The following is a 26,118-nucleotide window of genomic DNA, read 5'->3' on the forward strand; positions in this document are numbered from 1 at the left end:
CCACTCAGCAGCCAAGTAGTAATGATAATAAATACAGTACAAGTATCCCTCAATTTACATGTTTTCACTTAACATGATTTTGCTATAACACAATTTTTAACCTTTTAACTGTCTTTTAACATTGTTTTATTAATTAGAAAAAAAATATTTTTCTTACATGGAAGCACTTGATTTTTTTTTCCTGAAAATGCATGCGATTCCAAACTTAATTTACAAAATAAAAATTTCATTCACACTTCAGCACTTTTATGCCATAAATTTAATTTTTTTAAATCACCTATTTTTAAAGAATAAAATTCAATTTTTTTTAGTTTTGATTTTAATGTTTCTATGGGCATGAGCAAGTCTAGAAAATATACAAGAAAATATTTTTTTCATGACTTTTATGGTTGATATCTCTAAACTAAAGGATCAGAAGAGGAAATAACAGAAAAAAAAATTTAGAAAATCAATTCAAATCTCAATTCAGCCAGTAAAAGGTTAAAAGTTGGAGTAGGAATTCCAACTTGTGAAATTTGGTTGGAAGCTTAACTTTAATCCTGGAAATAGGTTTGCAAATTGAAGATATATATATATATAACATAGTTGAAACCTTTGATGATGAAATACTTTGGATTTGATGTATCTGAGAGAAATTCTCAGACATAATTTACCAGATCTCACTGATGAAAAACGTTTTGCAACACATTGACAATACCATGTGAACTTTAATTGAAAAAAAGAGGTTCCTGAGTGTGAAACTAGAATTTTCATATTTGTGAGAAATGTGTCGAATTCTCTGGCCTACTAAAGTTTTTCTAAGGAGACAAAAAATGCTACTTATCAGTCCATTTTCGACTGTTTCATTAAAAAAAGTTATCAGCCTATCATACCAGGCTATTCAGGAAAGAAAACATCCACACTCACTAGCATCATTCAGAAGTAGTGAAGACAGAAAAAATATCAATTTAATTCATTTGGCAATTGCCTGTTGTGGCCCTTGTATTTGTATTGCCTAAATTCACTGGATTTATTCAAAAGTTTGAATAATTAATTCATTAAAAAATGTTTCTTTGCTGTTGGGTTCAATTTTTGTAATCCTTCTGAAAAAACCCCGTCCCCGTCATGTTAAATTCAACTCACTTTACACGATTTTGTCTTATGCGACTATTTTGAGGAACCAATTAATCGTGTAAAGCAAGGGACACCTGTGTAAACACATGAAAAAATTGTAAAACCATGTAATAAATTGTAATTGGATAAAAGTTGTAAAATAGTGGTAGTTGGACTTTTCTTAACAGCTCTATAACTGTTCTAGTGTGTCAAAGACATTTACGAAAGAATAATATTCCATATAGAATCCATAACAAAAGTTTTAAAAATTAATATTATTTAAAAAGGGTACTTCTGTGCGGCTTAAAATAATAAATCTCAGAATTTTAAAAAGGCATGATTCATAATTTTTATAGTGAGAGAGATTAACAAAAAAAACCCTTGAATTCCATAATTTTTAGTTGTAGAACTTCTTCCACAGATTGCAGATAAATAAAATGAAGATTTAAAAAAAAAAGATTTTATTCAAAGATGCTTTGTAATGTACAAATCAAAAATCTTGCTCAGTAAAATAAGTTCATGGCATCCAAATGTGAATTCCAAAAAATAGGAAAATATATGAAAAAAAATTTAATTATTCATTATATCTGTCATTGACCAATTCAAAAACAGAAACACAAATTAAAAATGTTCAGGACTTCACACCAATTTCTATTTTAAAAACTAGACAATTCATTGTTATTCTCCTAAAAGTGTTCATATTTACATACAATGAGACAGTGTACATGTGATATGTTCAAAGCATATAATAAATAAAGAATCCATTGAAAGAAAATGTTTAACAATAAAATATAAATTTAAAAACTGTTATAAACTTTTACTATAACACAAGTATAAATTTCACATTTTAAAGCATGAAAGTGCAAGAATACTTTCCACTTCCCACTAGCAAATGGTGGATTATACAAGGTGTCCTATAAGTCTTAATGCAGCCTTTGTGTCATCAACTGTTCTTCGTAAGGGTATGGTTTCAATTTAAAAAATGCTCAAAATGTCTTCGGAAATTACTCTTTACCAGTTTCAAGAGTAGAAAATACAGTGTGTCATAAAAAATCTAAATTTTTATATGGTACTCCCTGTCCTCTAACGTCCAATTAGAAAGTTGTCTTTTTCTGAGACCAACAAAGAAAATTCCATGTTTCTAAGCAAGAACTAATGGACAATGCTTTTTTCCCTTTTATTTTACTACTTTTCTCAGGTTTTTGAATTCAAATATCTCAGCGAATATTGCCCCTAGAAAAATTGATTTTTTTTCTTTTGTTCGGTTCACACAGAAAAGACAGAGCAACAGCTTTTTAATTGGAAATTAGAGGACAAGGGGGACCGTTTAAAAATTTAGATTTTTTGTTTTATGGCACTTCACTCTAGAAACTAGTACAGAGTAATTTCTGAACACATTTTGAACATCTTTTAAATTAGAACCATACCTTTACAACAAATGGTTAATGAGATAAAGTCCTTATTATGACTTACAGGACACCCTGTATGTTAACCAGCTTTCTATATAAGAAATTAGACATCAATACACTCAAACTTTGATATTTATAAGTGCATCTGGAAATTGATACTACTTAAGTTTTTTAAAATTTCAGTTACAGAAATACAGTCGATGCTCCTTACAAGAATCCTATGTCAAGCGACCACACTGCATTACAATGATTGATAGGATAAGTCCCAAATATTTTCATACAAAGACTATCAAAAATGTTTTCCCTTATAATATAATGACCATCTAATTTTTCGTCTGTTTTTGACAGAATGATGGGAGATCGTTATGATGAGTATCCATTGAATTAGAGATTTATTAAAAATAAATTTAATATTGAGGTTGATAGAAAATAAATGACATAGTTGATTAAAACTACTCATTAAAACAAAGTAAAAAAAAAGCTAAAAATCCTTCATGCCAACCAAATATTTTAACAACAGATAAAATAGCAATTTGATGCCCAATATTATTTGATGACCAATACGAAAAATATTTATTTCATATTAAGAAAACTTCCATCTGAGCAAAGTGCAACTGTACTTCAAGATATTAAGAATTAAGTTACAGAAGTTCAACTTATGGAAGTTTGACAGAAAAATTCCTCCAAATCCAATGTAAATTGAAAAACAATTTTCCTTATGATCTAATTCTTCTATATTTATACTCACTCACCAATAATCACTATTAAGAAAATGTTGGAGATTCTAATGATTTCTCAGTAGCATCATTAGAATGCTTAAGACACTAGTATGAGAAGCCTCAAATTTTTGCAACTAGCCTGCAAACTTAGATATTTGGCAGACAGCTTCTGATGCAATCGTTTTTTTTTCAGGCAATCATATTACAACATTTCAAATGAATTTCAATTGCTTCAAATAGTAATTTTACTTTCTTCAGTATCTGCTGACTTACTTTCCTTATCTGGTGATATAAGATTTTCCAGTTGTGCATTTGAAATAGCTAGTGTATGTGAAGTCCCAGAATCCAATGGCTAAAACAGATAAAATAATTTAAATTCATTATGCAAATGAATGCATAATTTGTAACAAAAATTCTGAAAAGTCTTCATGTGTGAAAAACAGTTAAATTTGGATTCAATAAATATATTTCAAAATATTTATTGAGAATTTATGCAGTCAAATCACAATTAGTTGAATATACTGACTGAACTGAATAGACTGACAAAAAACTTATTATTATTACCTTATTAAACAGTTATTATTACTTTGACTCACGAGAAATTCAGATTTTAGGGAAGGATTGCATTGGCAGGGGTGGGAACTCTGCGCCAATTGCGCCGCACTGCGCCAAAACTAATATCTTGTGCCATCCTGCTCCAATAGCGTATTTTCGTATTTTTCTGCTCCAAATAGCAAATTTTGCTTCAGTATGCCCGGAATTTCGGAAAGGGCGCCAAAAAAATTTTTGTTCCTGCTAGCCACGAAACGTTTCTTTACGAGAAGAGCGTATTTTATTCCACTATACTTAAACTATCGCCTTAAACTATCGCCCCCTGATCGGGCTTTCCATCGCGAAACCCCAATGTCCCCATTGCAATGACCCCATTGTCCGTGATCGTGGAACTGAAGATGGTTTGCAATGCCTTTCATCTTTAAAGTGCAAATTCGAGTGTTTTTGTTTAAAAAAAAAGTCGTCACTGGAAGCAGCAGAAATTACTATAGTTGATTGTGATTGTGTTAAATCCCGATGTTTCGTGAAAAAAATTTTCATTCCGGTAGTAAAAAGCGCATGTCCGCCGAATTACGAATGTTAGTTTAGAAACTTTGCCAAATAACGAGCGTTAAATCGCCAATGTTGCCCAATAACGAGCATTAAATCGTCAATCTTGCCAAATAGCGAGCGTTAAATCGTCAATCTTGCCAAATAGCGAGCGTCAGATCGCCAATCTCACCAGATAATGAGTGCTGAATCGCCAAACATAGAGTTGATTATTCCGAAATTCTCTCCCATTTTGCAACAATTTCTTTCCAAGTTTCTTTCTTTCCATTAAAAACTTATTTTAGCTCATTTGAAGTGCTGCTGTTCAAGGCAGCAGATAGTGCCCTCAGTAAGCAAAAATCATCTTAAATAAATGGGTGCAAAAAATTTTATGACAGCCGCTCTTGGCACCAAAGCCTAAAACACCAAAAACAAAAATCAAGCTGACGAAAAGATGTTTGATAACAAAAAACAGTGCAGTTTTATTTTGAAAAGGGTTGAGGGTTAACGAAAATATTCTTGTCAATTTCACTGCTCCAATTTATAAATATCTGCTCCGAATCCCATATTTTGCTGCTCCAAAATTGCTCCAAATCCTGAATTTGCTACTCCAAAACTGCTCCAAATCCTGAATTTTGCTGCTCCAAAGCTGCTCCGAAATGGACTTGGTCACTTCCCACCCCTGCATTGGTAAAAAATTAGAAACCACTGGACATGAAAAAATTGTGAATTGTTTTGTTGCAATGCCAAATTATTGAATGACAGTATGGGGAAAAAAATTATGGACGTATATATTCGGTATACAGTCGCCCCCCCCCCCCCCGTATTCATGGGGGTTACATTCCGGGGGTGACAGTGAATAACAGAAACCATCGTTTTTTCTTGTATATCTCGTTTATTGAACAGCATGAGAAGAGCAGGGTAACGCAGAGGTATAAGGGAATGTAAAAGAGGATGCAGAGATTGTTGGCAATGTTTCCTGAAAGAACATTGTGATTTCTGTTTGCCGTTTCTTCTTCATATCATCAAGTGTGTAGGAATATGATGACAAGGCTTCCTCCACCAATTTTTCTACATGTGAAGAGCATACCATAGAGGGATCTATGTCATGAAAACAATCTATTGCTGATTTGAATGTGCGAAGCCCTTCTGCTATGTTACTCATGGTGAACTTCTATTCTACTTCTTTATCTTGGTGGTCTTCATCTGGTACAGCTTCAGTTTCAGGAGCAGTCAACTGCATTAATTCCTCCTTGGTCAATACCTCTGAATTGCTATTAATTAGCTGTTTGACTTCTATATCCATATCACTGAACCCTTCTCCGACCACCTGTTTCGCTAACGTGACAATGTCTTTTATAGTCTCTTCAGTTAGCTCTGTAGAAATGATTGTGTCCTTTAGCGCACATTTTTTGTGGCTAAAGGTAAATCCAACCCGAGATGACTATTTCTCTCTTGCGAGCTGCCACGGCTCTAGTGATAACAGTAATGTCATTAGCAAGCCATCCTAACCATGCACAACTCAAATTTTGTAAACAAAACACATGAATGACAATTTGTGAGTGTTGCAAAAAAAATAAAGAATTCCCAATAAAGAAAAACCACAAATACGGGGGCAACTGTATACATAAAAAATGATTCAGTAATTTTTCTATTGCCTCCCATTTCATTCATGTTTCAAAAGAATCTTGCATATAAAATGTTTGTGTTTTTTAAGATTGCTGATACAGTTTTTTAAGATTGTGATACAAACTTCTTGAAATTTGGTTTCCTTTCCATTCATCAATAATTTATGTTTTCCTTTCAAATCTAAAACACTCAACTTTGACTTCAGCATTTTCAAAAAATCTAGATTTGCTATTTAGATCACAATCAAGATTTGCTCTAGCATTTGAACACTGCATTCACTTACAACAGAGTGAAATAGTAATATTGATTTACAGCAAAATCCAAATAAGACATGCAACAGAAGATTTGCTAGCACAGGTGACCAGGTTGATTGTCATCTGCCTGTGATGTACAAAACTAGAGAAGGAAAGGGAGTGGTAAGAAAAATTCCTTAAATTATGTACACCGTACCTTCAATTCCTTACTGGGAGGATAAATGCAGTTTTTTTTAAATTCATCTCACACCCAAAAACTTCGATTCAAGGGGGAAAACTTCCAGTTAAGGAAAAAATTTAACATTAAAATAATATTGAATGTTCTGGAGTCAAGAGAAAATTTGGACTTGGCAGATATTTGACTTAACGCGAATTGACTGCAATTAGAAAAATTATGCATTATGAAACTTAATCGCATTACAAACTATTATGACCAAAATTGCATATCTACACTGCGTAAAATCAGAAAAAAATTAAATCACATGAATGTTAATCAAAGTCTTTTGACACACTAACAAATAATCTAATAAACAACTAATAAATAATCAAATTAGTAACATAGTGGGCTTACATACAGTAGAACCTCAAATAACTTGACTACCCCATTAACTCAACATTTATTAGTCTAATAACTTGCACAATGCTAAATTCAATGGGGAGAAACCTCTTTAACTCAACATAAATTTACTAAATCCCGCTAAGTTGACTATGATTTGTACTGTGTTAACCACAACTGATTTTTTTTAATTGTCCATGCATTAGCCAGTTCAGAAATTTTTACAACATTGCTCTCGTATATTTCATAAATTCTTCTTCTATTGGTCGGAAAAAGTCCTTCACATTTCGGAGTAAGGGCATTGTTCACAGTTTGGAACCCTAACATTTTGGAAATTAAAATTTCTCTGATACAATATTTTATAGAAAAATATGATTATAATACTTGAGTTAAGACATTCAAAAATAATATCCTACTTTTCCAGCCATGGCTTCATACTGATGACTAAGTGCTTGAGCATCGAATTCACAATTGGCTAAAACAAGCTTTAACTCGTACAGAAGTACCATATCACTGCGCATTTCATTAAAAGCTGGGCAGATTTCCTCACAAGGAATTGGATTTAAATCTAATGTTGTAAAAATAAATAGAAGATTTCACCACTAGATAAATAGTAGTTAAGAACATACATAATCAATGCAATGCAATATGACTGCAAAATCCAAATAAGAATTTCGAAAAATCTTTACTTTGATTATAAAATTTACATCTGCTCTTGAGTAAATTAATAAATGTGAACTACAATGTAATAATATAAGTATTTTAACAAAGTTTTCAATGTCTATTAACAAAAAGGTAAAAATGCTGCATCTGATCCATTGAATCAGAAATGTGGTGTTTGAGTAATTCCACATTCCATGGCTAAATGAGCCTAATTTAATGTACTACTTACCCACTCAGACTATATTGCAATTTACTGCATTTAGTACCTTATTATATTTATTGCAATTCTGTTGTTTTTTTATTTAAGAGCAAATTTCACAGGTGCCTAGACTTTGGTTGTGTACTTAATGTATGTAATAGTATAAATATTAAATTTTCTTACCCAATCCCAGTTCCAGCAACAAGTTTTCAATAGCTTTGATTTTCTTCTGTCCAACAGTAGTTGGTAGTTTCATCTAATCTCAATAAATGTTTATTTTATTAAAAAATATATTCTTTATAAAATTTTAGCTGAATATATCAGAAAAACATATGATACACACATATAACCACATTTTTACTACACTTCCGTATAAACAGTAAGGTGTGAAAATGATCAGGATGGAAAAAAATTAACAGTATATCTATCACCATACCTCTCGTTTTGTTTAGTAGAAAATTATTTTGTTCATGACGAATAAAATTTGCACACTTTTCCAACATGCTTTTGAGTGTTATGCATAGCTATTACAGAATTAAAAGTGATATTTTAATTATTTTAAAGCTTAATTAAAATAATTAAAAAGCATAATTATTAATTTTTTTTCCTTTTATAAATATTATTTTCTTTTCCACCTTATCATTAATTCCATTGTGATTAAGTGACTGTTATTATATCAGCACAACTATCACTTTTGATTTGCTATGGTTAGTCTGCTGTATGCTGAATTAATATAACAATACATAACAGTATAAAATTAATGCAAAAGAAACTCACCCTCTGACTGCGCAAGGTAACACCACTGCCTTTAAAATCTGGGAATTTTATACCTGCTGTTTCAACACTCTGAAAACAGACAAATGAAGTTTTTTCTACAAAAACAAACAAATATTCTCCCTATGAATATATATGAAATTTTTTTGGTAGGGGGAAAAAAAACTTTTAAAAAATAATAAAGTTTCTACCAAAAAACAATAACCTCCCTATGAATAATCTGCAGCCACATGGTGAATAAAAATAGTTTTAAAGTACATCTACATACATGCATAATGTATTGTCTTTGAGCGATTTGGTGAGCTGACCCATGTAATGCAGAAGCAGTTATAAAGGGTGAATTTGTTGCCCCCTTCTAGTCTAGAGCCTGGGACACTAGGCTTGCCCATCCCTCCTCCCTCCTAGTTGCGGTATGTAACTGGAAGGGAGAAAATCCAAAGGGAAATAAAAACTCCAAAATTTGACAATTGCACGGCCCCTCATTCAGGGAAGCAACTATATATATATATATATATATATATAGATATCCCTCATCTTATTCATCAACAACCTGTGTGTATATCAATACAGTACAGTGTACAAAGTAGTAAAACCACTTTTTTAAGGTCTCACAATCATGATACATGGTAAAAGAAAGAAAGGGGAAAAAGTTGGGGAGGTTTTTCTCTCTACTTTCTTCTTAGAACTAGGAAAGAACACAGCCCAGAGGATGCTTGAACAAAGTTTTTATGCATCCTTTTCCGAAATTCTGGGTATTTGACGCGTTATAGCTCGTCAATGGCATCTCTGTATTTTGGCATTTACTGTGTTTTTTGTACTTTTGTCTAATTGTGCATGTATTTGAAATTCTTACAATGGTTTTTTCTACCCTGAACCTACAATACTTTCTTCAACAGTTGATTATATGCACACAGGCTACTTAGATTTATGTCCGTTTATGAAACTGCCAATACCACCAAATGAAAGATACAAATATGAGAAAATAAACTGATGAAATCCAGAGAAATATGAAAGTTTAATTATGGGGACACACAAAAAGAAAGTGAAATAACGAAGATTAAATATAAAAAACTCACAATGGCATCTGATTTTGAGCTTTTTTGTGAGGAAACTTTCTTTTTTGGCCCTTTCTTTTCTGCTCTTTTCACTTCTGTACTGTTGTCAGCAGCAGTGATGAGTTTTTGCAAATCCTGTGTCTTCTTTTCGCGTTCTTTTTTCCTCATTTCAATTTTTCTAAGTTCGTTCAAAAGCATTTGCTCTTCCTCAATTTGCTCTGGTGTCCTATTGTAAAGTTTTTCCATTTGTTCTTTACGACGCCTTTCATGATCAGCATCATATATTCGTGATTTTGGTTCTTGCCCCAGAGGTGGTACCCTAGCCCTCAATAATTGATCACAAACAAAATGATAACGTTCCTTCAAATCCTCAACTGAACGTTTTTGATATTTTTGAACATCCCATCGATCTTGTATAACCAAAAATCTTAGGTCAAATCTTTGGCATAAGTCAAAGAGATGATCTGTTTCTTCCCTGCTCCAAGGTTCACACTGTAAATATTGCATGTATTCGGCATCTGTATATGATGGCACTTGAACAGTCTAGAACATCAAAGCAAAATTATTTCAACAGTTTAATTTTTTAAATACTCCCATTTGTTAAAGTCAACATCAAATGAGTTTGAAATGATACACTCATTGCCATAAAAATTTGCGCACCAAGAAAGAGTTGTCCGAATGGAACAAAATATGTGAGTACAACTTTGACGTAAGTTGCATTGAGGCATACAGGTCCCACATGATGTCCTGCGTCATCTGATTCCACAGTTGCTATAAGCGCACCTCTACTTAAATCAAATTCCTAGGCTTCCCAACTTGCCATCCCAAGTGATCCCAAATATGTTTGATTGGTGAGAAATCTGGAGATTGGGCAGGCCAAGGAAGAGTGTTAATGTGGCAGAGGAATTCCTGTGCCACCCTTGCTGTGTGTGGTCAAGCATCGTCTTATTAACAAATGCCCCCGGGAGTAGCAACACATGTGGCTTAAGGATCTCACAAACGTACCGCTGGGCTGTGATGTTACCGTGGATGAATATTAGAAGTGACCGGGTGTTGTATGAGGCAGCACCCCATATCATCGCGAGAGGTGTGCCACTGTATAGTGAAGGCAGGATTAAGGCATTCGCCATGGGGCCACCACACACATACACGGCTGTCATCACTGCCCAAATTGAATCTTGTTTCATCGCTGAGGATGGCCTGGTTCCATTTGATTGCAGTCCAATCCCGTAAAGCTCTACACCACTCCAAATGGAGATGACAGTGAGTGGGTGTCATTGGTAGCACACGTAATGGCCGCTGCGATACCAAATTTTCTTCAGCAAGGTGCCTCATGACAGCACGGACAGACACAGGGGCCTGTAGTGAAGCTGCTGCCTATGTCTGAATAGCGGGCAATGATGCAGTTGGCACTGTGCGTGCTTGTCAAGTCATGTGATGGTCTTCTCTGATATTGGCCTGCCAACAGCGTCCTGAGCCTGGCCGCTGTGCATGTGACCTCTCTCTCTCATCCACTGGTCCCAACACCTCCTCACTGTAACGTCAGATTGGCCTAAGTGGCAAGCTACTCACTGAGCTGACCACCTGGCTTCCATCATCCTGATGATTCTTCCCCTCTCAAACTCTGACAGCTGATCATATTGTCTTCGATGGTGAATCGGTGGTTTTTATGGCAATGAGTCAATCCCTTATATAATGAATCAGATGGGATAGATATTTTTATTTGCTAAATTAAGGAAACTTATTACATCGGGGGTCAACTTGACCTTATCGAATCGCACTTGATATTACACTTTACCTTATTAAACTTCGCAAAAGCATATTCTTTGCCTTCATCAGCAATTCTACGCCAGTGATGAAGACCTAAACCATCCTGAAAAAAAAAGCACCATATATCAGATTTAGTTTCATGCTGTAGAAATAAAAAAAGGAATATAGGTGAGTGTTTATCAAAATTCATTTATGAGCAAAATCAGTAATGATAGTACACGCACTATATAATTATAAGTATAAGCTAAGTGGCACCTCAATCCTTTAGCATCCATTTGATAAATCAATATTTATTTGACATTTACATGCCATCCTAATATTTCATGTTCTCATGAAATGAATCTCGCACCAAAAATGGAGTTCTAAATTCAAGCATTTGAGATAGTATCTTTCTATATAATGGACCATTATTTTTCTGATATTTTCGTGCACTGATGTATGCAGGAAGGGGAGGGACCCCTGAACTGAGATCATAGTGTTTTTGTGAAGTTAAAAACAAAATTACTCTTCTTGGAAAGAAAAAGGAATGATGAAATACCCCCCAGAAAATCCTGCATACGCTACTGTTTATGTCATTAAAATTTTACCATGTCATATATTTTACCATCATACTGACATTTTGAGACTTTTTCTTAAGCTCATAGAAATGTATCATGCAAAATTTCAATATCCCCAGTTTGAAGGGATTTGAGGTAACATTCACTTCTCTATATGCAATTTTATATTATATGCATTTTCCCGATTTTTTTTTTGAAAGATTCTTTTTTGTGAAGAAACTAAAAAATCTCTTGAATAAATGATATGTAGAAATGAGTTAAATGATATAAATCTTAGCCCTTTCAATAAAAGAACCTCAATCTGAAAACATTATTTAGAGAAAACCAAAACAGTTACATTCGGGCATGGATGTCTACTAACCTAACACTAACAAATTCCCTGGACGGATCATGCTGATCCCTTGGGAATATGTGAAGTTCACATTATTCAAAAATTAAAAAAAAAAAAATTATCTTGTAATTTCAATTTTGATGGGTTCACATAATTATATCAGTGTGTATTTTTCTTTAATAAATTAATTTTGCAATTATCTTATATTTATATAAACATTTAGAATTTTCATAACTATTATAACCTGGATAATTAATGACCTACAAAAAACTAACTTTTCTAACAAATAGACAACATATGGATGTATTTTATATAAAAGGAACCAAGCATCATTTTTAACATTTTTGAGATTTACCGACATCTGAACTACTGAAAAAAAAGAGATTTTTATTTAAATAGAACCATATAGGCTGTGATGCCATCTGTGTGCATTTGAACCAACTACCAACTCATGTAAATCAGTAGTGCTGACATAATACCATCATCACGTTTCTTTGTGTATAAGTATGTAACAATTATATATAATATTGTAACTCATGCGCTTTCCCTTTTCAGCTAACATGTTCTCATAGTTAATTTTGTTCTTTTGTTGTTGTTGCTGCAATGAATATGAAGTTAAGTTTCTCTTGAGAGCCTTCATTGCTATGAGGGCCTAATGAATAACTATTTTTTCTGTCTGAGACAAAAATGTGGGTGGTTCCTTTTTTTCCCTTTATTTCAGAGGGTGTATAAACAGTACATTCTAAAGTTGTTTTTTCCTTCTTGGAAGCTTGGACACCTTATATTTGTATATATTTGTATTTTGTTTTAATTACTTCTTAATCAATGTTGCTGTTTGAATCTTAGCAAACAATTTTTCTTATGAGTATAGGTTCTCTTATTCCCTGTAAGTGAAGTTTTTCTATTATTCACTGATAGTGAATTATTTTTATTATTCACTGTAAGTGAATGAGATAATGTAAAATAAGTCACTGGTCCGTGGGATCAGTGACTTATTTTTCATTTCTACTGCTGGAACAGCAAAGTGACTTTGCTTTCACCAATGAATTTTTCCAAAGTCATTTTGGAAACAATAAATGAATGATGCTTGTCTTCATAAGTAAGTTTAATAACAGAAGAAATTATGAGAATGAAATAAAGAACTAATAAAATACCATTGATTACAGTGGAACCTCATTAATGAAAACTGAAAGTGAAATATTTTTTGCCTGTTAATTGAATTAGATGCAATCCAAAAAAAAAATTTTAATCGCTTTGATGGGATTAAATACACGTTCCACATAAAGTGGTTATCTCACATTAAATGGTTTTGCATTAACAAGGTTTGACTGTTTTTTAAAAAACTCATAAGTGTGCACTTGGTAGTAAGGTACCGTTCTTGCTGGGTTATTGAATGGCATCCATTTCCACTTGCGCACTTTTTGTGGTCCGAAGTTTGCTTTTTTTTGCTTGTAACCACCTTGACAAGTAGAAGAATCAAAGACGGGAGCAGCATCCCTTCTATAAAATGTGAACAAAGAACCGAGAATTGTTACACACAATAACTATGAGTTATTGCAAATTGAAATATGAAATTCTTATATTGAAGTTTTAGAAATAACATAAAACACCAGACATGATTATTATACTACTACAATAGACTCTCACTAATCTGGCACATATCGGACCAGAGTATGCCTGATCACCGAAATCACAGGATTACTGTAAGTCAATTGAAAAAACCCTTTTAAATAATAAAAACTTCTGCGCACAGACATGCGGTGACATTAAGGTCATGCCAGTATATGTGTGAAATTCCTCAGAGGAATGTTTGCAAGGTGTATATGCAGTTGAGTAGAAATACTGTAAACTCGATAATACGACCGTGCACTAGTCTGGCCGTCCAGTAATCTGGCATATTTAGGCAGGTTTTTTTTCAAGCACAGAAGAAAAAACATGTCACTGCATGTCTGTGGGCAGAATTTCATATTATTTAAAGGGGTTTTTTCAATTAACTTACAGTAATCTAGCAATTTCAGTAATCAGAATGTTTTGCATTGTTCTGCAATAATCCATCAGCTGGCAGAAAAGGGTCTGTGGTAATTCCAGTCCCATAATAGTTTTTCTACACAGAAGAGTTCTTTTATCAAAATATTTCCAGAAATCATTCTGTAGTAACACTGATTGTTCTGCAATGTACGTCTCCGTTTTTGGTATATTCTGCTTTGGGGGCTCTGACAACATAAATATGTTAGGGGCCATGCATATACACACAACACATTCTTGCATGTACTAATTTGTTAGAAATTCCCCAGAGGAATGTTTACAAGGTGCATGTACGGTAGACTTTTTAACAGGGAGCCAATCTCCCCATTAAAAAGTCTCACCATAGAGAGCAACAGGCCTACAAGCAGTACAAATATTCAATCATTACACTTCACTTCTGAGATATAGATGGCAGCACTGAAAAATCAGACAACACTAGATAGTAGCAGACACACTTCTCGCACAGCTCACTAGGTAGTAAACCGCCCATGGCAATGAACCTGAGTTGTGCTTGGATTGAAAGAAAGGTTAAGTAATTAAGTAAGTATGGTTAAGTACGTATGTCTCAGTGATAATCAGGTAAAAAAAATTATGTGCTAGCCAAATTACTTAAGTTCAAAGCTTTTTTTTTAAAAAAAAAGGGTCCTAAATAGCCCTCTTTTTCAACCCTTTTCCCGTTCCAGGTACATAGATACTCGGACAAAAATTCAGAAAATTTTGTGTTGTTGTTAGATCCTAATTTAGTGATTGTGCATAGAGCATTTTAAGTGCTATTGCCGTGGTGACCTCGGATTTGTCAAGTGCTGCTAAAATATGGATTTTGGCATTCTTAATTTTTTTTTTTTAAACAATTCCACTGTTGGTGAATTGAGAGTAATTCAGCATTTTTATGCAGGCTTTCTTCGTGTATAGAGTTATTTTTGTTTTGTGTTATACTGGTGCTGCCACAAGGCTTCCACATTTTGAAGAGAAAATTTGTCTGAGAAAAATTGAAGAGTCGCCATTTGTGGATTATAGCGAGGCGTAACAGGAGTGCTACAGCTTCTCAGCTCTCTTGTGACTTGTATGCAGCCACAGGAACCCATGTATCAAGGGTGACTATTTCCAAAAGACTTCATGAGAGAGGGTTGTTTGCAAGAAGACCTGCTGTTTGCGTCCCGCTCACTTCTACGGACCGGAGAATCCGTTTATCATGGTGCAGAGAGCATAGAGATTGGAGTATGGACCAATGGGCGACCGTCCTCTTCACTGATGAGTCCCGGTTCAGCCTAAGCACCGATTCTCCCCGTACGTTCATATGGAGAGAACCAAGGACCCGCTACCTACCCTCCAATGTCCGCGAAATCTACCATTATGGCGGAGGAGGTTTAATGGTCTGGGCAGGCATCATGTTGGATGGCCGCACACCTCTCCATGTCTTTGAAAGAGGCACTGTGACTGGTGTGAGGTATAGGGATGAGGTCTTGGAGCCCTATGTTCGCCTTTTAAGGGGTGCAGTTGGCCCTGAGTTCATTTTGATGGACGATAACGCGAGGCCACATAGAGCTCTTCTGCTCGACGATTTTCTAGAAAGTGAGGATATTCGCCGGATGGATTGGCCAGCCAGATCTCCAGACCTTAACCCTATAGAGCATGTCTGGGATGCTCTGGGGAGGGCAATTGCAACTCGCAACCCCCCTCCGGGAACCATCCAGGGAATTAAAACAGCGTTGCTGAACGAGTAGGACCAATTGCCACAGGAAATGATAAACTGCCTTATTTCAAGTATGAAATCACGCTGCGAGACCTGTATATCTGTAAGAGGGGACCATACCCCCTATTAACCCATCTATTAACCTTTTTTTTTTGTTTATTCTGCAACCGCTGTTTCATACCTTCCGACTCCAATGAGTGTTACGCACAATCATGTGTGTGTATTACAATTATTGAATGATTATTTGTTTTGTATTGTATCAATGTATGTACATATCAAATTTCATTAAAATCGGTACAGTAGTTCTAGAGATAATCGACCGTGTCTGCAAATTCTCTTAATTTCTTACACCAGTGTATTTCCGCCTATGGCTTGTTGCAGAATAAAGCAAAACATTTGGCTTTGTGTTCATTTCTTTCTTAACCCATTGACGCCAATTGGTAAGAAAATTTGCCATTCAAAATTTTAATTTTTTTTTTGCCAATAAATGGCGGGAGTGGTTCCACTCAATGTTTTTATTCTTTCTAAAAATCAAAGTCATCTTTAATCATGGGCGGAGATACGGGGGGTGCCCCCCCCCCCCAGCATCAAAGGTGGAGTCGACTGATCTAATGTATATATGTATATGTGAATTGACATCATCATCATCGTGCCCCCCCCCCCAGACTTCCAAGTCTATCTCCACCTATGTTTTTAATAGGTTAATTCAGTTATAGGATGTTCTACAACAGCAGTTCTCAACATTTTTGACTTGCAGTGCCATGTGGACCACTTCTTTAATTCTTTTATCAAATTTACCAATTTTATTTTCCTGGAGTGGACACAGAGCCCAGGCTGAGAACTGTTCTACAGTAATCTGTCCTCTTCATTTTTTATTTTTTTCCAGTCCTCTTCAACTTCAATACAAACATATCAAATAGGGAGAATTACTAACGAATAGAGAATATATATTTATGTATTTTCAATCATTAAACATGTGATTAGAACCTTCTTTTTAATTTAACTTCATAAACTGAAATTATCCATGAGGTAGGTTCCAACATGAATTCATTCTTGTGATTACTTTCATCTATAATTTTATCTTTTTCCCCTTGATTCCAAAATATTAAGGATACTTTTTTAACACTCATACATTACTTACTTTCCATCTGAATACAGAAGAGCAAAAAGCTCCCTATGCATCCCTTCAGGTCGCTTGAAATTATTAGCAGCTTCCAGTATCTTTTTTTTTTTCTATTGAAAAGAAAAAGTAAAAATCCAGCATGAGTTTTATACAGGGTTGGCAAACTGTGCCCATCCTTTTTTCAGGGTGGGCCTACCTACAAAAACCTGCTCAGTTTTTCTCAAAAGTGGGTTTTTGCAAAAATCATTTTATTAGCATATAAAAAATCTTACTTACATTTATCATTAGCAAAACAACTTTACTTTTTAAGCCTTAGTTATTTTTTTTAATAGAAATTAATGTTATTTATATAGCTGAATGCAATTTCTTTGCATGGGACAATAAATTGTTATCTTAATATATACAAAGTAGAGCCCACCTACATTTTTCTAAGAATCACATTTTTGCCCAAAATCCCACTAATCTTTAGACCACTTGTCTTCAGCAAAATAACAAACTTTTTTTAGCCTTAGTTTTTTTATAACATATACAGAAATTAGGCTAATATAGTGGAAATCCTATATGAGGCTATTCGCATAATAATCATCAGCATCACTTTGAAGGATAAAAACCAGGATGATTGCCTCAGAAATCAATGTTAAAAGTGAATTTTTCACTGTGGAAATACAGAAATTGGGGTTTTAGCCACGTCAGTAATTTTAAAAACTGAATTCTGTTTTCGAATTCTCGAACTTACTTGGAGATAAGAACCAAGAAAATTATTTATAAAATTATATGCTGGACCTACTTATGGGTTAGATAACCATGCACTGATCTCAACTTTATCATTTAACCAAGTATGAAAATTTAAAAAAAATGTTTTTATTACTATTTAATATTTAACTATTGATTTATATAGTTTAAGATTTTTAAAAATTCATAACCAGCCCATAGATTACTAGCCTGCTTACAAGAAATGTAACCGGGTGTACAAGAATGTAACCATTGTTTAATGTCTCTAAATGTAATTTTTACACGTTTTGATTTGTGTTGCGAAACGTGTAAAAATGTTTTTCTCCTAGCATTCAGTAACCAAAAGAAAGATTTGATCATAAGTTAAGGGGGGGGGGGGGAAACAAATTAAAATTTCTTGATTGCAACATCAATCTGTAGTAATGTTTCATCTAAAGACTGTTTTGAGAATGCAACTCGTGCTCTGGCAAAAATAGACAAATTAAAAATCTGATGCCCCGATAAAATTGATAGAGAAAAAGTGAGAAACAAATAAAAAAAAGAAATAAAAATGCAATTGATAAAAATCATTCACAGTATCAGTGCTTGTCCAAGTTGAAAATAAAACACTAAAATATATAGAACATGTGAGTGTTAAGCAAAAATATTAAGTGAAGTGCTGAAAAAGGCCAAATACCTTGTCAAATTTATCTATCTCTTAATATGAAACTCTTATATAATTTTTTTTTCATTTTTTGTCCTATTTCATGAGAATGACCCCAATACAAACACAAAGGCCACAACAGGCAAATTGCCCAATCAGGTGGTTGAAAAAAAGATGCTGATAAAAAATATGGTTGTCAAATATAACAGCATACAACACAAAAAAAACGAATAATTAACTCGGAATCATTTGATGCCATGAGGTTGTCATACGATTTTTTGGTATATAAATCATGACAATCAAAGCAGAATATGCCCAAAACTGCTATGTACGTCACAGAACAATCAGTGCTTCTACAGAACAATCTCAGGAAGAATTTTAAGAAAAGTGTGGGAACTATGGGAATGTAACATTATAGGAATTGTCACTAGAAAATTTTCAATCAGCTGAAGGCTCGTTACACAACATTCTGCTTTAGGGCATATGATGTCCTCAGGGAGTCATACAGTTGTATGTATGTATATGTACCCAACCATGCTGCTAGGGATTTAAATCTGATTACTTAGCCAACTCTAAGGGTATTCAAATATATGACATCATTGGGTTAATAATATACTGCATATAAAGAAGGTTATGGTTGTCTTATTTTTAAGTATGGATAGCTTCTCAATTTATTCAAATGTGTGTGTTTATCGTACTTCTTTTTCACTTAACTTCTCTTTTACTTAAAATATTTGTCAAAAACTTATGGCCATGTCTTGACACAGCCTACCCTAATTTTTTATAGACAAGCAACACAGAATGAGACATGGAGAGAAAAACCACCCCAATATTTGAGTAAAAAGCTTTGAATCCGAACTGCATTTGAAACTGATATCATTGCATGAATTGTGAGCTTCCAAATTAGAGTAAACAATTGAGACTATTTGTACTCATCAAAGTTTTGATATTGCCTATAAATTCATCAAATCTTTCAAATCTATTGATTCACCTTTTTAGAGTCATTTCCAAAGATGCTCTCTTTGCTTAGAACTTCCGGAGACACTGGCCTCTCAACTTCGAGAATATCTAAAACATCTGACATTTTTTTTTGTGAACACAATAATTAAATAAAATAATTAACTCTTAAAAATTAATCCCGGAGCATAAAATAGCATGCGAGCATTTCCCAGATGCCCTCAGTTTGTTTTGATTCTTATACTGTCAACAGAGTTGCCAGATCCTTAAAAAAATAGAGCTCCAAGCTCCAAGGAAAGATTGATAGATTCGTTGCCTCTTTGTAGTCAAGTCACTACTATTGAGTCTAGTGCATTCACGCGGAAAGTGAAAGGACGTGGGGTCGATTCCCCGCAGACAGTTGAATTTTCTCTCTCTCCAAAAAAATTCATCTCCGCAACAGCCAGTTCCAGTGTTAAAACCTTCCGTAAAAAATTGACAGCATCCTCAAAAGTAGCCAAAAATTAGCTAAAGATATCTGAACTTGTGCTGTCATCTAGGAAACAACTTATAAACTACAACGACTTTAGGTAAAATTTAACCTACAAAAACCCCCACGGTGCCCACACGTATTTCCCCGTTCCTGAGACCTGAGAACATGGGCGGGCGGGCGGTAGGAGGGGGGGGGGAATGCCTCCAGCGTCAAAGGTGGAGTCGACTGATCTAATGTATATATGAATTGACTTCATCATCGTGCCCCCCCAGACTTCCAAGTCTATCTCCGCCAATGGCTGGGAATTAGCTAAAAATTTGGGGGATCTTGTGCGGGGGCCCCCCGGTCAGACTTTACGCGGACCCTTCTACAGTTGATTTATAGCGTGAAAAAGCAAAAAAAGATGAGAATTATCCCGGGCCCCAGGGCTAGAGCCCTGTCAGCCCCGCCCTTGCGGGGGCCACGTCCACAAGGGTGGCAGGTCTCCAACATTAAAGCCCGGAACGATTGTCACCATTTTCTTTTGTTTTATCGAATAATAGAAAAAACGATAGTTTTTCTCTTCCTTGTTTTAAAAAAAATATATATTCTTGCAAATAGCTGTCAATTTCAGTCACCCCCCCCCCCCCCCCATAAGCAATATAGTGTCACGCTTTTCCCATCACTTTTTTTTTTTCGCTCAAATGCTTCACATTTGTTTCTCGCATAACCACATTCTGCAGTAGCGCCTGTAGTCTGAGATTTTTCACGGGACCCTGGATAGTTAATTTGAGGTGTCTAAAGCAGAATAAAAAAATTAAAATTGTCCCAAGTGGAACCATGGTTTTTCTCTCGCTCTCTCTCTCTGTCTCGCCAAGTTTTTATTATTTAACGATTAAGAATAACTACAATTATTTTTCGGACTTATGACCCCAGAATGGTAGGGTTGGCAGGGCTCAGCACGGGGGCCAGAGAAACAATTCATTGCTCTTATTTTCTTTTTTTACACTATAAATTCACTATAGAGGAGGCCCTACCAAAGATCTCAGTATTGGGGGACCTGGCAGGGTGGGGAATGATGAGCACCGAGATTCTCGCGGGGAAAGGAAAAATTTTATTCTTACACAATTTATAATGTGTCTTTCGAGATAGGAGCTGTATTGTCTTTTATTTAACATGAACGGACCTGTTCCACTGCGCACAGAATTTCGATATATGTGCGGAACAGGGCCGCAACTAGGAGGGAGCAGGCTGGTCTGCTGCCCCGGGCACTCGACCAGAAGGGGCGCAAATTACACACTTTTACCTCTCTTTTAACATTACAAGGGGGTGCCAAAATGCATGCTTGCCCCTGTTGACCAAGCTTCTACTTGTGGCTCTGGTGTGGAAAGACAAAATAATATGCTGCTTTGCACAAAATTTTGGGATTTTTTTTTTGTGCAGCAAAATACTGATATACACGGCAGCATTTTCAGACTGCACGCTCATATTTTGTAAACTTATTCACCATGAAAAAATGGTGTTTTTCTCAATTACTTTTGCCCATAACCAATAAATGGGTAAAAATGTGCCTCGTAGAAAATATTGAAAACAATTATATAGTACAGTGTTATATTACATGTGAGAAACATCAATGAACTGGAACCCTTTCCACCACCCATCAAATAAAATTGCTATAATTCTTCGATTGAAATAGATGACTGGTTTTGGCATGAAGAAAACAAAATGATGTGATATTCGTTGATATTTCATAAGCAATAATTTCAGTTAAATTATTAAGTTTGCTTCGAAATTTTAACAGTTGTTATTTGTGTCTGGTAAAATAACGTTAACTTGCTAATAGCCGTCATGGCTTTCTCTGATTGTAATCGAAAATAATATAATTAAACTGTTTTCTATTTATATTCTTGTTTATTATGATCACAGAAAGCCGAAAACGGCAACACTCTACGAGTTTTACTAACGTTATTTTACCACTCACAAACAGTAACTGTTAAAATTTCGAGGCAAACTTGATCATTTAACTAAGGGACGCGAGCACAGGTCGATAATATACTCGATTGATGGTAACACTAACCTTTCTTCCTCTGGCAAACCACCTAGCTCTCAATTGTCGTCAACCACCATCAGTCTTCTTCTGGGTGATTCTCGGTTCCATGAAGTTCTCGCGAAGTATCCGGAGATAACCAATCCGTCTCAAGTATCCAACAAAGCAGAACTTTCGACAATATATCACCACATTGAAACTAAAGGACAACCTGTCTTTTGCAAACCTAGGCGCCTGTCACCTGAGTTGCTGAAGATAGCTCGAAAAGAATTTGAATTTCTGATATCAGCTGGAATAATTCGACCATCAAAATCGCCTTGGGCAAGTCCTCTGCATATGGTTCGCAAAGCTAACGGCGAATGGCGTCCATGTGGAGACTACCGTCGCTTGAATTCTATTACTGTGCCCGACCGTTATCCAGTGCCACATCTGCAAGACTGCACGCAAGCATTTCATAGCAAGACGATCTTCTCAACTCTGGATCTCATCCGCGCGTATCATCAGATCCCAGTGAATCCAGAAGACGTCCCAAAAACAGCAGTCACTACTCCTTTTGGGCTGTTTGAATACACTTGCATGCCGTTTGGCCTCCGCAATGCTGGCCAAAGTTTTCAACGATTCATGCACCAAATCCTTTTTGGACTCGACTTCTGCGTCCCATACTTTGACGATCTCCTGATATCATCAACCAGTGAAGAAGAACACGTTCAACATCTACACCAAGTCTTCTCTCGATTGAAACACCATGGTCTTCAACTCAACCCATCGAAATGTGTACTCGGAAGAAGTGAAATGAAGTTCCTAGGATGCCTTATTACTTCGACCGGAGTGAAACCCCTTCCAGAGAAGGTCCAGGTTATTAGAGAGTTCCCAAAACGCAAGACAGTCAACGAACTCCGACGTTTCCTGGAAATGCTCAACCTCTACAAACGTTTCCTCTCGCAAGCTGCACACACTCAAGCAACACTACATGAATTCCTCAAAGATTCCAAGAAGAACGACAAACGACCTATTCCTTGGACAGACTCTGCTATCGCAGCATTCGAGAAGTCGAAATCAGATTTGGCCAATGCTGCCGCACATACACTCTTCCGATCATAAGCTCTCAGTTACAGTCGACGCATCTAACGTTGCTATAGGCGCTGTTCTTCAGTCACACACAAATTCTGGTTTACAGCCCTTGGCCTTCTTTTCTCGCAAACTGAAGCCTGCCGAATGTAACTACTCTACCTATGACAGAGAGCTCCTAGGTTCAGCGGTTCAACACTTTCGCCACTACCTGGAAGGCACCAACTCCATAATCTTCACAGACCACCGTCCCCTGATGTACTCCTTTCAGAAGAATTTCAATTCCTGCTCTCCTCGACAACTTCGGCATCTGGACTACATTGGCCAGTTCAGTACTGACATCCGACACATTTCTGGCTCTAGCAATGTAGTCGCTGACACGCTGTCCCGCATCAATGAAATTAATCTCCAATGCCCGAACCACACAGAACTTGCTACAGCTCAGGCAGAAGATGAAGAGCTTCGAAACCTGATTAAGAAGACAGACTCTCAGCTGCACTGGAAATCACTTGAACTGTCACCCTCTACTCATGTTATCTGCGACACTAGCACCGGAAGTATTCGCCCGTATGTGCCACATAAACTGCGCCGTTAAGTCTTCACATTCCTTCACAACCTGTCTCATCCTGGTATCCGTGCTTCAAAACGACCAATCCAGGAACGTTTCATCTGGCCTTCTATGCTGAAAGATGTTGCAGAATGGACCAGGTCATGTGCCCAATGCCAAAAATGTAAAGTGAACAAACACACTCGCAGTTCACCGCAGATATTTAACCTGCCCTCTGTGCGATCATGTGCACATAGACCTAGTAGGTCCACTTCCACCATCCGACGGTTACAGATATCTCTTAACGTGTGTCGACAGATATACTAGATGGCCAGAAGCATACCCTATTCAAGATATATCTGCTGACACAGTTGCTCGAACATTTGTCTTAGGATGGGTCTCAAGATTCAGCATCCCGTCTAATATTACCACAGACCAGGGCAGACAGTTCGAGTCCAACCTATTCAGGGCACTTACAGCTCTCCTTGGTGCCAGGCGCATTAGAACAACTCCATACCATCCGGCGTCCAACGGCTTAGTGGAACGGTTTCACCGTTCACTAAAACAGTCTTTCATGTGTCACTCCAACAAGCGTTGGACTGAAACACTACCAATCGTGTTACTAGGTCTCCGCTCTGCCTACAAAACTGATCTTCGCAGTACTTGTGCTAAACTGGTGTATGGCACCACCCTTAGGCTACCATGTCAACTGTTGTGCCCGTCGACACCGTGCCAAGCTGAAGATCCCAGCAGCTTTGTTGAACAACTGCGCCACATTATGGCCAAGTTGCAGCCAGTACCAACTTCAACTCACTCTACAGGTTCTACTACATGTTTCAAACATCCAGCACTGTCAACCTGCACTCATGCCTTCCTCAGAGTTGACTGCGTCAAACCTCCACTGACTCCACCTTATGATGGCCCGTATCCAGTTGTGTCTCGGACTGACAAACTAATCACTCTGGATGTAAATGGCAAGAGATCAACTGTCAGTCTGGACAGAGTTAAACCATGTTTCTTGGATATTGCAGAAACCAACTCCGACCAAAACCAACCATTAACCCTAACGGCGTCAAATCTTCCGAACATGACTGTGAAGAACAAAAAGGACTGCGATGAAAAAAAATCTGGTGTCACGACTCGTTCAGGACGAACTGTCCGATTTAACTTTAAATATCGTGATTGTGTCTAAACATTGTAATCACCATAATTTCTCTGTACCTCCAGTATACATTGGGGGGAGTACCTGTGGTGTGCCCCGCACCCCCGGCGCCCACAGTTCATATTTCACTCGCCAGATGGCGTCGCCATACCTTAGTGTACTTCCATACTCAGTGCATATTTTTCCTTTTTTGTGTGAAGTGTACAACTCCACGACGGCACTTATTTTTATCAGTTGTTGTCTACACACGCCGGAGACGAGGCACGTTGGTACCTCGGGTCGCGAAAGCGATTCTCATGTTGTAATTTATTAAATATTTAATGTAATTAAAACTTAAATTTATACTTCTGATTCTCCTGGAGTCGTCGATATGTCTTACAGGCACAACAAAAACGATGGTATGACCACAGGAAAAGATTACTATCGCAGGAAGTCCCACATCGAGAAGGTTAGCTCACCAACCTCTCGCTGAGTATAAAAAAGACTGCCTTTCGGAATCAACAATAAATTGTAGGTCCCAGTCTAATTAATCCTCGTGTGCAAAAAATGATCGTGGTGCGACAAAAACGATCAATTAATTTAACCAACATTGTTTTTCTAACACAAGTAAATCATAATTTGTATTGAGAAAGCATGTACATTTGTAGGCCAGCAATTTTAGCCAGGTAGAAAACTCTCTTGACCCGGGGGACACATGATGCTCTTAAGACGGCCCTGCGGGGGTGGAATAGTGAATACAAGATTATTACAAAGGTGAATACAAAGACAAGAGTGACAATAAAACTCCACAAAAATAATCTTGTGAATAACAAAATATTTTACAAGTTCCCAACTACTGAAATAAACGGTGGCACAGTTTTGGAAAAAAAATATTGTTTTTTTATTCTCATAAACGGAAATCTGATTTTTATAACCGATTATTTTCCTATGTTCGAATAACGTTTGGTTTTCGTTTTGCCGATTTGATTCTTATAACCAGTGATTCTTATGAGCGGTGGCTACTGGAGTTACATCCAGCTGTGTGAATTAACAATATCGCCCTCCTCCCATCCTGGATCAGGGCCCCTAAGCTGCGATCTTTGGCAGACACCCAGACCAGACTTTTCACGGGCCCCGCTATAGTGAATTTACAGCGTGAAAAATCAAAAATTATGAGAATTGTCTCGGGCCTCAGGGCTGGAGCACTGTCAGCCTTACCCTTGGGGGAGGGATGCATGAATATCACAATATTTAACGCCTTTGACATCAAATGTAATATTATAATACAATAATGTTTGGAGTCTCTCGATGTGACTCGACACATCTGTTACAAAACTTTATCGCGCTCCTGATAAGACATTTGGCGTTATTATAATAACGCCAAATGTCTTTTAGCCCAATGTCACTTAGAATTTTTGGAATCTTTACAAGTCTTCCTATCCTCTTGAATGCGTTTGAGATATTTTCAAAGTCTTCTAGTTACATCTAGAGAGAATCAAAAATTTTCACATTTTTTGCACTATAATTTTCTCAAATGTAAATAGTTTTTGCTTTTTTTACATTGACTACATGCAGTGAAACCTGTCTAAGTTGGATTCCTATG

General features: G+C 36.2%; 2 protein-coding genes across 2 annotated transcripts; one reads left to right on the forward strand and one right to left on the reverse strand.

The window, feature by feature from the left end:
- Positions 1-1,539: 1,539 nt before the first annotated feature.
- LOC149072169 (DNA methyltransferase 1-associated protein 1-like) lies at positions 1,540-19,749 on the reverse strand. Its single transcript, XM_089246186.1, has 9 exons — positions 19,296-19,749; positions 16,948-17,039; positions 13,462-13,588; positions 11,229-11,303; positions 9,452-9,973; positions 8,379-8,447; positions 7,785-7,857; positions 7,156-7,307; positions 1,540-3,572 (listed from the first exon to the last, which is right to left on the reverse strand). The coding sequence occupies exons 1-9, from the start codon at positions 19,386-19,388 to the stop codon at positions 3,453-3,455; spliced, it is 1,323 nt and encodes a 440-aa protein (XP_089102312.1). The 5' UTR covers positions 19,389-19,749; the 3' UTR covers positions 1,540-3,452.
- A 3,334-nt stretch (positions 19,750-23,083) lies between these two features.
- Positions 23,084-24,566, forward strand: LOC149072170 (uncharacterized). The gene is made up of 2 exons (XM_089246773.1): positions 23,084-23,384; positions 23,632-24,566. Exons 1-2 carry the CDS (start codon positions 23,084-23,086, stop codon positions 24,564-24,566), a joined length of 1,236 nt encoding a protein of 411 aa, XP_089102899.1.
- Positions 24,567-26,118: the final 1,552 nt, after the last annotated feature.

The sequence above is a fragment of the Pholcus phalangioides genome, unplaced genomic scaffold (assembly GCF_987345545.1).
Source record: "Pholcus phalangioides strain wild (caught in Gottingen) unplaced genomic scaffold, Ppha-v1.0 ptg000017l_1, whole genome shotgun sequence".
In the NCBI taxonomy this organism is placed as follows: Eukaryota; Metazoa; Arthropoda; class Arachnida; order Araneae; family Pholcidae; genus Pholcus; species Pholcus phalangioides.

Bases quoted from the DNA above. Each gene is read 5' to 3' on its own strand.
- LOC149072169 (XM_089246186.1), bottom strand. From the start codon at position 19,388: ATGTCAGATGTTTTAGATATTCTCGAAGTTGAGAGGCCAGTGTCTCCG. The intron at 7,858-8,378 runs GTGAGTTTCTTT...TATTGAGATTAG, and splicing joins TTACCTTGCGCAGTCAGAGG to ATGAAACTACCAACTACTGT. The intron at 3,573-7,155 runs GTAGGATATTAT...TATCTGTTTTAG, and splicing joins ATGAAGCCATGGCTGGAAAA to CCATTGGATTCTGGGACTTC.
- LOC149072170 (XM_089246773.1), top strand. From the start codon at position 23,084: ATGTACTCCTTTCAGAAGAATTTCAATTCCTGCTCTCCTCGACAACTT. The intron at 23,385-23,631 runs GTATTCGCCCGT...ATGTGCACATAG, and splicing joins CTGCGACACTAGCACCGGAA to ACCTAGTAGGTCCACTTCCA.